The following is an 11,945-nucleotide window of genomic DNA, read 5'->3' on the forward strand; positions in this document are numbered from 1 at the left end:
CCTTTCTCTGCAGCATGTCTAGCCCCATATGGACTGGCCTACTCCTACTGTACATAGTTGCTAGGTAGAAAGTGGTCATGGATTTCAGATTTAACAGGGCCACTGTAAGAATAATCACAATGAAACTTTGAGTTGCATGATCACCGGTTTGTGAAGGAACAAGTCAACCTCACTGCAAATTAAAATCTAATGTAATTTAATTTCCAAAGGGAAGTCACGTGGAAGAATATAGGCCAGTTTACAGAGGAGCCAGACAGAGAGAGACACACTTGGTGAACGCGCCACAGCGTTTATTGCCGCAGAGAACGTGCTAATGAATGTCTGACACACATTCCCAAACAGCCGTGTGGATTTCACTGCAGGAAAAGCGAATTTCACACACTTACTGCATGTCAGGACTCGGGAGGACCAGAGAAGCCAAAGCGGTGCGAGCGCAGTGCAACAATGCGCCGTGTGCCTTTAAATTCCATGACCCACTTTTCACAGCTGGGGATGGCTGACAAGGAGCGTTCATGCACGCTGCCTTGAATAATTGGGACTGCAAGGTGAATGCGAGGAGAATAAGGAGTAAAGGACTAGAGCACCCCCCAACAGCGGTTCAGTCAGCTGGCTGCACACCAGCAGATCTCACACCAGCTCAGTCACTGTCGGTCATGCTGCTTCAGAATACCAAAACTGATGCGAATAGAGACAGTTGTTTGACAGAAGAGAGCTAATTGCATGACTGTATGAAATTGCACTGGCAAGGGTGAAGAAACGTTATGGGCTGTTATTAGTTAATAGTCAAGCAATGCCATAGAAATACACCAGGCAGACCCTACTGTAAATGTCATATCTTCCCCATCCCCCTCCCTCATTCTGTCATCTTCTCTCTTGATCTTCTCCGCCCCCCTTCTTCTAGGCTAATTGACTATATTTTTTCCCTTTTCCCTTGTGGATGCAGTGATCCATCATGCCAATACTTCAGAGACACAGAGAGAGAGGGAGAGGGGAGCAGATTGAAAGTAGAAGGAAGACAGACACTGTAAATGACTGGGGCGTAAAAGAGAGACATGAGCGATTGGTTTGACACCAGCAGCAGCACCCCCCTTGATCCCATCTCGTCTCTACTAGTGTGGGACCCCACTGCCGCATCAGACAAATGCTGGGCGGACGAGTCACGCTGTGATAGTCGGCTCATTCATTCACATGACAGTCTACTCAGCCGTACAGCACCACTTACCCAGACAGAGTGAAGGAGAAGTGAGGGGGGGAATTCTTCTGTCACTCCCATGACACGGAACTGCATTACACACTACCTGCTGCATTGTGGGTAAGGAGGACATGGCACACAGGACTCTCCTCCTTAGCTACAACAGGAACATTACTAGAAACAAAGTGCATTATGAACTGGGCCAGACCAAGTTACGCCAAATTGAGTAATTTCTAACGTTTTTGACACTTACTTAATATTTGATTCAATTTTAAGTACAAACGAATCCCTGGGAACAACCTCTGTTCCCTACTCTATAAATACTATATAACATGCATGTGTTCTACTTACACAGCTTGCATATGTGTGTGTGGCAAAACCGGCACTACTTCTTGTGGGAAATCTATTTAATTTCACTACACTGAGCTCATCCAGCACTCCAGACACTATGTTACAACTCTTGCTCTTCAAGCATAAAATGATTTATGTGTGTCCAAGATCACACAGACTTCATTGGCAACATGAACCATTTAAAGGTCTCCTCCTACTACTACTACTACTACTACTACTACTACTACTACTACTACTTACTACTACTACTACTACTACTACTACTACTACTACTACTACTACTACTACTACTACTACTACTACTACTACTACTACAATGCACATAGCAAAGTTGACAGATCGAGCAGTTATTGCTTTAGTGCAGCCATCTGAGGCAGTTTTAGTGAGTCCAAAGTTCATGTTCACTTTGAAGTTCAAATACTTCATACTATATGATGGGTGGAACATTTTATTCAGTATAGTTGTTAGGATCTGTCTGTGTTGTTGTTTTGTCTTGTCTTTTTCTATCTTTGGTTTCCTGTGTTATTTTGTAAAGTGTTCACCCCCGTTTCCTGCCTGTTGCTTTTTGTCTGTTTCCCTCCCTGATTACCCGATTGTGTTCACCTGGTGCCTCTGTGTTTTCTCCTCCCTCCTCACCTGTCTCGTGTTTGTTTGATTAGTCCTGGGTGTATTTAAGTTCTGGGTTTTCTGTCTCTCTTTGTCGGGTTGTCTTGTGTATTGACGTGGTCTTCGGTGAGTGTCCTGTTCTGTCTGTATGTATATATAGCCTTGAAATAAAGGAACTATTTTTGTCCCTTAATCTGCATTTGGGTCCTGTTTCCTACACACACCGTAACATTACAACCCGACCTGAATATGGGCCCAGCAGATCCTTTTGAGCAGGAGCTATTGGAGTTTTCCTTTGCTTTGGATGACTGCTCGTATCGATGGTTGGGAGCGTCCAGGGTTCAGCAGCGATAGGCTGTTCTGGCAGAGGCACGCCGGATTACTATGGAGAAGCCAGGCTTGGTTAAATTCTTATCGAGCAGGATTTTGGATTTTCTCACGGTGTGTTATCCCCTGCCTGACAGCCCCAGGCCTCCCAACTCCCGTTTTGATACCACACGCATCGGTGTGGTCCGTCTGGCGTCAGCCCCTGCTTCTCACCCAGTGTTTGCTACAGTCCAGGAGCCATTCGCTGGTACTCGTCTGGCCTTTGGAGGTCCACGGAGCCTCCAAACGGCTCCTAAAGGAAGGAGTCGCAAGGACAGGTTGGCAGCACGAGCCCAAAGGGCCAGGGTTCAATAACCAGTTCAGCCCCCAGCAGCCATGGTTACAGCCCCAGTACAGGCCCCAGCAGCCATGTTTCCGGCCATGGTTCCAGACCTAGTACAGGCCCCAGCAGCCATGGTTTCAGCCCCAGTTCTGGCCCCAGCAGCCATGGTCCCGGCCCCAGTCCCGGCCCCAGCAGCCATGGTTCCAGACCCAGTCCCGGCCCCAGCTGCCATAGTCCCTTCTCTAGTCCCTTCCCTAGTCCCTCCTCAGGTCACTTTCCTAGTCCCTTCTCCAGTCCCATCTCTAGTCACTTCTCTAGTCACTTCTCAAGTACCAACTCTAGTCCCTTCTCTAGTCCCTACTCAAGTCCTTTCTCAAGTCCTTTCTCAAGTCCCTCCTCTAGTCACTTCCCTAGTCCCTTCTTTAGTCACCTCTCTAGTCCCTCCTCTAGTCTCTTCTCTAGTCCCTTCTCTAGTCTCTTCTCTAGTCCCTTCTCTAGTCTCTTCTCTTCCCTAGTCCCTCCTCAGGTCACTTTCCTAGTCCCTTCTCTAGTCCCTACTCAATTCCTTTCTCAAGTCCTTTCTCAAGTACCTCCTCTAGTCACTTCCCTAGTCCCTTCTCCAGTTCCCCCTTTAGTCACCTCTCTAGTCCCCTCTCTAGTCCATCCTCTGGTCCCTTCCCTAGTCCCTTCTCTAGTCCCTTCTCTAGTCCCTTCTCTAGTTCCCTCTCTAGTCCCACCTCTAGTTCCCTCTCGAGTCCCCTCTCAAGTCACCTCTCAAGCCCTCTCTCCAGTCACCTCTCGAGTCTCTTCTCGAGTCCCCTCTCAAGTCCCCTCTCAAGTCACCTCTCGAGTTCCATCTCTAGTCCCTTCTCAAGTCCCTCCTCTAGTCATTTATCTAGTCCCCTCTCTGGTCCCTCCTCTAGTCCCTTCTTTAGTCCCATCTCTACTCCCATCTCTAGTCCCTCCTCTAGTCACTTCTCGAGTTCCCTCTCCAGTCCCCTCCTCTAGTCCCTCCTCTAGTCCCTCCTTTAGTCCCCTCTCGAGTCCCCTCTCGAGTTCCCCCTTGGTTCCCCTCTCGAGTCTCCTCTCGAGTCCCCTCTCGAGTCACGTCTCAAGTCCCTACCCAATGTCCTGGTCCGTTGGGGGTTCCGCTGGGGGTCCTGCCAACTCCATGTCCTGTCCCGTTGGAGGCCCCGTCGACTACTCCTCTGCCGGGGGTCCTACCAATCGTATGTCTGTCCCGTTGGAGGTCCCGCCGTCTACTCTCCTGCCGGGGGTCCTGCCAGCTCCTTGTCCTGTCTCGTTGGAGGTCCCACCGTCTACTCTCCTGCCGGGGGTCCTGCCAATCCTATGTCCTATGCCGTTGGAGGCCCCGCCGACTACTCTCCTGCCGGGGGTCCTGCCAAACCCTTTGTCCTGTCCCGTTGGAGGTCCCGCCGTCTACTCTCCTGCCGGGGGTCCTGCCAACCTTGTGTCCTGTGCCGTTGGAGGCCCCGCCGACTACTCTCCTGCCGGGGGTCCTGCCACCCCTGTGTCCTGTCCAGTTGGAGGCCCCGCCGACTACTCTCCTGCCGGGGGTCCTGCCAACCCTTTGTCCTGTCTCGTTGGAGGTCCCGCCGTCTACTCTCCTGCCGGGGGTCCTGCCAATCCTATGTCCTGTGCCGTTGGAGGCCCCGCTGACTACTCTCCTGCCGGGGGTCCTGCCAACCCTGTGTCCTGTGCCGTTGGAGGCCCGCCCGACTACTCTTCTATCGGGGGTCCTGCCAACCCCATGTCCTGTCTCGTTGGAGGTCCCGACGACCACTCTCCTGCCGGGGGTCCTGCCAACCCTTTGTCCTGTGCCGTTGGAGGTCCCGCAGACTGCTCTTCTGCCGGGGGGTCCTGCCAACCCCATGTCCTGTGCCGTTGGAGGTCCGCAGACTGCTCTTCTGCCGGGGGGTCCTGCCAACTCTATGCCTTGTCCCGTTGGAGGTCCCGCAGACTGCTCTTCTGCCGGGGGTCCTGCCAACCCCATGTCCTGTCCAGTTGGGGGTCCCGCCGACTGCCCTCCTGCCGGGGGTCCTGCCAACCCTATGTCCTGTCCCGTTGGAGGTCCCACCGACTGCGCTCCTGCCGGGGGTCCTGCCAACCCTATGTCCTGTCCCGTTGGGGGTCCCGCCGACTGCGCTTCTGCCAGGGGTCCTGCCAATCCTGTGTCCTGTCCTGTTGGAGGTCCCGCCGACTGCGCTCCTGCCGGGGGTCCTGCCAATCCTGTGTCCTGTCCCGTTGGGGGTCCCGCCGACTGCCCTCCTGCCGAGGGTCCTGCCAACTCCTGGTCCTCTTCCGTGGGGAATCTTGCCGACACCTGTCCCACCGGCTCCGGATCCTGTCCGGTCGACACCGGCTCCTGCCCGGCCTCCGGAGCTGTCCGGTCTTCGCCCTCGAGCCTGGCCCCCTGAGAGCCACGGTCTTCGCCCTCAAGCCTGGCCCCCTGAGAGCCGCGGTCTTCACCCTCGAGCCCGGCCCCCTGAGAGCCGCGGTCTTCGCCCTCGAGCCCGGCCCCCTGAGTGCCGCGGTCCTCGCCCTCGGGCCCGGTCCCCTGACTCTTCCTGCCGTTGCCTTCGCCCTCGGGCCCGGCCCCCTGACTCTTCCTGCCGCTGCCTTCGCCCCTCCATGGTCCCCACCTTGGACTCTGTCTTGCCCCCGGGTCGTCCGCCCGAGACCCCTTCCTGGTCCTCTGCCTTGCCCCCGGGCCGTCCGCCCGAATTCCCCTTTTTGGACTCTGCCTTGCCCCCGGGCCGTCCGCCCGAGACCCCTTCCTGGTCCTCTGCCTTGCCCCCGGGCCGTTCGCCCGAGACCCCTTCCTGGTCCTCTGCCGTGCCCCTGGGCGGTCAGTTCAGTCCCGTCCTCCTGACCCCCTCCACCCACCCTGGTGGCTTAGTGATGCGTCCCTCCTCCGGACCCCCTCCATCCACCCTGCTTGAGGTTTTGGATTTTTTTTTTTTTGGGACGTCTGGGATCCGTCCCTTGAGGGGGGGGGTACTGTTAGGATCTGTCTGTGTTGTTGTTTTTGTCTTTTTTTTTTCTATCTTTGGTTTGCTGTGTTATTTTGTAAAGTGTTCACCCCCGTTTCCTGCCTGTTGCTTTTTGTCTGTTTCCCTCCCTGATTACCCGATTGTGTTCACCTGGTGCCTCTGTGTTTTCTCCTCCCTCCTCACCTGTCTCGTGTTTATGTGATTAGTCCTGGGTTTTCTGTCTCTCTTTGTCAGGTTGTCTTGTGTATTGACGTGGTCTTCGGTGAGTGTTCTGTCTGTACGTATATATAGCCTTGAAATAAAGGAACTATTTTTGTCCCTTAATCTGCATTTGGGTCCTGCTTCCTACACACACCGTAACAATAGTGTGTAGTGGAAGAAGTACATTGTTGGTTAACATCCTGATTATGTAAAGGAACAGAAGTAGGATCAACTGTATGTAGAAATATGTAAACTCGTAATGTCTAGTATAAGCATTTGTTCTGCGCAAAGAAATTGCCCTCGTTACTTTAATTCAAAGTATAACATTCCAAATTCATTGCATATTCAGAATTTGACTGCTATATTTTGTTGTGGTTGAGCGAGTTTTTCCTACCTTATATACAGTTTTAAATACCGATTTTCATACCAGAAGTTCTCAACGCAGTGGTTTGGCCCTTTTTTTATTCTACTCAGTAGAAGCTGGCCAGCCATTATTATAAACGCCATGGCAACCGCTCCTAAATCAGCTGCATTTTTCTAAGTTCCTCGCCATAAAACATTTTAGGTAAGATTTGAACACACTCATTGACCTTTGCAACTTGCAACGCATCATCATTCTACAGAACAAGCACCTCAAAAATTGAACTTAAGTACAACATTTGAGTAAATATCCCTAGTTAAATACAGTTGGTAGACAATATTCAGCAGGGACGCATGAAGAGCCTATCTTGAGTCTGTAAAGCTTTGCAGATCAGCAGCGCACTAAGTCTTCCCAACACAATAAATGCCTGGATGTCAGTAAACACTGATGTTATTGAGACAGCAGTGTAGACAACACCAATATAACCACCGGAGGGATTAATGGCAGGGATTTAGAATTAATAGCACTATTTACTCGGGTCACACACGGGTCATATGTCTGCTGGCCTGTTTGTCTATGAACTGCCTGATTTTAGTTTTTGTTCCTCTCTTGTGATTGGCCCTTTTTTTGAGCATATCCTGAGGAATGAGATCGGTCTGCTGTAAAAGGGTCTCATACCTAGATACAACTGTGTGTGTGTGTGTGTGTGTGTGTGTGTGTGTGTGTGTGTGTGTGTGTGTGTGTGTGTGTGTGTGTGTGTGTGTGTGTGTGTGTGTGTGTGTGTGTGTGTGTGTGTGTGTGTGTGTGTGTGTGTGTGTGTGTGTGTGTGTACTCAAGGCAGGGCAACATGGGGGAGTCCTGGTGGGGGTTCTGTCTATCTGCAGGGGGTGAGTTCAGATCATTCTCAATTATGCCATCTGTTTCTTGTAAATTATGAAGAGACAGAGATAATTAAAGAGGCTTCTATGCTAGCAAAGCAACACAGACATGGTCTTATTTGATCTAAACATAAATAATTATTTAATCACAAATGTTAAGGGAGCGAAATACTTGTTTTATTTGATTTGAAATGTGAAAAATAAACTGTAACATGTCCCACATGAATGACGATGAAATAATTGATGGGTTGCTATGGAGAGATGGTCCTGTCTGTCTGCTGTTTAAAAGGTAAAATGAGGATAAGACAGAGGCAGACTACTCAGTGGTGCATTCAAGGTCATAACCATATAAAGTTGTCTGCTTTTTTCTCTGTTTACTCACTGAGTATGTGGGTTAGTCGATGATAAACCTTCATTGCAATGTGCTCCATTCATAATTGCCAGAGTATGTGTGATTTCACTATCATGTAACATTTACAAGACTGAATGAATACAAAAAAATCAAGCACATTCTCATTTTGCATCAGATGCAAGAAAAACAAAATGGGAGACGTGAAAATGTGCACCTAATTTTTTATTTGCATTGCTAAAGTGATTTCACCACTAAACCAACATCTGTTGTTTTCTATTGATGAGATGTTTTGTCGGTGCCGATGTGTTACTATCATCAACACAGCAGCATGTCTCTGCAAGCTGGTTTTAAATGAATCTTTTGCAGCTTATGCATTATTTACCTCATTATCTCTTAGATGTCCTACACTTGTTCAGCACCTCATATTAAGGTGCCATGCTGCCTTTAATTGCTGTCGGAAATATTGCAACGACAGGTAAATCATGATTAAAGGATGTAGTACTGTCTGTTTTACATACAGAAAATAATATATGTCGCATTCTCACTTTTACATAACAGGTTTTTCCAATAAGGTTTATAACATTATAACAATAATGGTTTTGACTATTTCTTATAACCCCCCTTTAATTTAAAGCCGTTTAAAGTAGACCGTTTTTTAGACTCTAAAGAAATATATTCCCAACAAGCTTCCTTCTGATGTGGTCCAACTTGAATAAAGATGGGAAAAATGTGGTTATTTTAGCACCTTAGTTCTAATTGGGCAGGGCTTGCTAAAAGTCGTGACCCACCAATCAGTATTCAGAAATTTTTTATTTGGTGTAATGCTTGTGATACCTGAGACAGTTAATCAAATCTTTTCAAACCATTCATACAGAATCATTAAGAAGCATTATGTCTTATTTCTTTCCCCGAGAGTTCAACTTTGATTATCCCTTATTTAATGAATGGATATATAATGTTGTGTAGAGAGTGTTTCCTGGGCATTATCCCAAATCCCTCTAGATACAAAAAGATGCAGTGTGTCACTGTATTGAAGATACTGCTTGTTAAACCAGCCTGCTTAATCTAGAAACTTATCTGATCTCCACTCTGATGTCCACAGGCTGGAACTGTGGGTTTTATGCAAGCGCACGCATAACCAACGCAAATTAATCAAAATAAATCGGAGAAGAGCAAAGCGGCCGCAAGTCCTCAAAACCAATCAGTTCTTCAATCTGCTTATTCCTCAGCACCATCACTGCCACCCTGGTAAGAAGAGCCCTGAGCATTAATCAACCAGAGGTTCAGCATCCCAAAGTGGAAACATCCATTCACTTCCAATCCTGGAAGCACATTTAGGTCACGCAAAGACAAGTTCTTCCTGTGTCTCTCCTCACTTCAGATCAGCAAGTAAGTACTCATATTCCATGCAGAGACTCAGTGTGTTTATTTTATTTTCATTGTGTGGATTGATTTTCAATCTCAAGATCCCTGTCCTGTGGGAACCAATTACAGACAGTTTGGGGAGGCTTTTATTGTGCCCATGGGACCCTGAACGCCACTCCAGGCTTAACCACCACCTACTGACTGAACCCTGTACCCCACGACCAACGTCTGATTCTCACACAGGCTCCAAAAAAACAAAAAAACACAGACACTAATCATCAAAGAAGAGTAGCAGGGGGTAGCTTGAGGGCATTTGGATATAAAAATAAGTCAGAAAATAAAGGGCTCGGGTTAAATATGATTCTCATTCTATCTATCTCTGACCCCCACAGATATGCCCAGACGTGTGTTTGTCTTTCTGTCTGTCAGTCAGTGCGTGTGTCTGAGTTTTTACCTTCCAGGCCAATGTCTTCTCCCTCCCCTTCCTCCATCAGAGGAATTGCCAAACAGCTGGTTGCCATGGTTTCAGTTTTCCTCCCACCAATCCGTAGCCATTTCACTGGGGGTCCAGAGGGGGGGTAAGCCTGCACAGTCTGGCAAATAGCAGAGATATGAGCAGAGATTAGCAAACATCCAGCCAGGAACAGCAAATCCTTGCTCAAATATCTCCGGGTTAGTTAAAATAACAGAGGACTGGTGATTTTTGTCTCATGTCTCATTTCCCCTAATTGAAATGCTTCTTTGTAAAAGGGTAACTGTGAGGTGAAACGGCCATTTGTATTCTTGCATTATGTTTTTCATTGACATTTTTGGCAAACATCATATTTTAGTTAACTGATGAAATCTGTTGTGTTACATCGAAGATACATCAAAGCTAATCATGTTCATGCACAAAACAATACTTCAGTTTTAATAGCTCTGTAATAAGATGAATCTTGTGATTTTAATATCTTAGTGATGTATCAATAAAACCTAATGAGAAACGTATTGAATCCCTTTAAAGGGATTTAGTGGAGTTTTGACGAGTCAAACATTATTAATGTAAGAAGAGGGCTCCCTCTGCTGGTCATATGGGAGAAAAGTCACACATTGAATGGTTTTCAAATTCAAAACCACTGGCTTTGACAAAAAACAATTCTGTGATCATTATCCAGTAAAAATCATGCATCTCAAAATTAGCTGATTTAAATCTTGTGTTGTGTTGCTTTTTGGGTTTAAAAACCTCTCACTCGTGAAGCTAAATAATACTTAATCAATCAGTAAAATGCAAAGCTATAGGCCTAACAGAGACTGTTTTTCTTTAGATAGGTCACTACAGCAGTGCATTTTTTATTTGTCAGGATAAAGCTGTAACATAGAGCAGTTTTATCTTTAGTAGTAGGAAGGAATTAAGACGAGATAACGTGTTAATTAAATCATGTACACACCCATAGCCAGGCCACACAGGTGTCCTTTATACTGCCTGATTAGATAGTGTTTGATTGACAACTCCTTCTCTCACATGTTTGCTTTGTTGCTCAAGGGACAGGACCATATGCATAGAAATGTGCTTATTTTAAGAGAGATGATTTGATATACTTTATTAATCCCTGTGGGGAAATTGTTTCTCTGCATTTGACCCATCCTAGTGTTAGGAGCAGTGTGCTGCCATTTTGAACGGCGCCCGGGGAGCAGTGTAGGGAACGGTGCCTTGCTCAGGGACACCTCGGTAGCACTTGGTCTTGCCGGGACTTGAACTGGTGACCTTCCAGTTGCCAAGCCAAGTCCTTATCGACTTCGCCACCGCCACCACACAAACGAAAAGCTGACTAAGTATGACTCTTTGCCAAACTTGCATTGATACCAAACTATAGGTCAAAAGCCACATTTGAAATGACATACTGATACACCACCATTGCCAGTAGATGTCAGCATCTAACAGACCGGTCTTAGACCTTATACTTTCACTTGTACACCTTGTCCCCTCTTAAGTGTGTTTACAAGCAGAAAAATGAAATTACTCACACGTAAAATAACCAATTTCTTCTAGGCAAGAGTTAAGCAAGACAACTAAGATACTGCACGATAACAGGTGAATATTGGCTTACAAGGTGCATTTAAGGACCTGAATTAAGTTAATATGTGTGTGCATGACTGAGACAAAGTAACAGTAAAAGTTTACCGTACAGCAAGTTTGTGATTAAAACATAATATTATGAGTTTGTTTTACCTGTCGATGAGGTTTTATCCTGCTGTGTCGTCCCCCACCTGTCCGTGGGAGGGTCCCGGCCTGTCAGCAGGTCCCTCGGGTTCCTGATCCCTGTCAGCTGACGTCAGGAGAAATGGCGGACCAGGATGGCAGCGACGCATCTCCTCCCGAGTCCCAAGGTGAGTTCATACAGACCGAAAAGTTAACTTCAAATAACTTTTTTAAAAGGACGAGCTGATATTAAACGTGTTGCTCAACCGAGGGGCTTCGGTTAGTTTTCGTGTCGGTGTTATGAACGCGGAGAGACAGAAGCACCGGGTCACGGGAGTGGGATTAACTCACCCAACCGGTTGTTTTACGTTTATTAACGATTAAACACGACCTGTTTTCTCAACTACACATATATTGACATTTGTTGTTTGTTGTTTTAAAGATATATTAAGCTCCTTGCGCTGGTAGGCACCTGTTGCTGACATTTTGTCTACTACGTCGAAATGCTCCTTCAGTTGACGTGACAGGTGAATTCATGGAAACGGGCTCAGGGTGTCCTTGCAGAAGTTGCTAAATTTGTCTTCGGGCTACAACTTTGTGTTCTGGTGTTTCAGGTTTTTATTTTGACAGTTCGGCTTGGCTTGTACATACCTCAAACGTTTCTACAATGCCAGTTAACAGGACACCTATGACCCAAGCTATTGCATTTAGCCAATGTTGTCTTTTGCTTTTTAAACGCTAGGACAGAAAATGACCTGTCAGCTTCACTCATAGAACCACCTGTATGTTATTTGCTA

The 11,945-nt window shown here is 47.3% G+C and overlaps 1 protein-coding gene across 2 annotated transcripts in view; it reads right to left on the bottom strand.

Annotated features, from left to right (window-relative positions):
• iyd (iodotyrosine deiodinase) overlaps positions 1 to 11,617 on the bottom strand; it is a 38,367-nt gene extending 26,750 nt beyond the window's left edge. Inside the window, exons 1-2 of one of the 2 annotated variants that reach the window (XM_034234050.1) lie at positions 11,179 to 11,617; positions 9,424 to 9,562 (exon numbers count right to left, since the gene is read on the bottom strand). In XM_034234050.1, the coding sequence (XP_034089941.1) occupies positions 9,424 to 9,490 (67 nt within the window). In that variant the 5' untranslated portion in view covers positions 9,491 to 9,562; positions 11,179 to 11,617. Of the gene's footprint in view, positions 1 to 1,222; positions 1,255 to 9,423; positions 9,563 to 11,178 lie in introns of those variants that run through there. The other variant, XM_034234051.1, reaches the window with a different exon arrangement.
• Positions 11,618 to 11,945: the final 328 nt, after the last annotated feature.

This window comes from Gymnodraco acuticeps, unplaced genomic scaffold (assembly GCF_902827175.1).
Source record: "Gymnodraco acuticeps unplaced genomic scaffold, fGymAcu1.1, whole genome shotgun sequence".
Lineage (NCBI taxonomy): Eukaryota > Metazoa > Chordata > Actinopteri > Perciformes > Bathydraconidae > Gymnodraco > Gymnodraco acuticeps.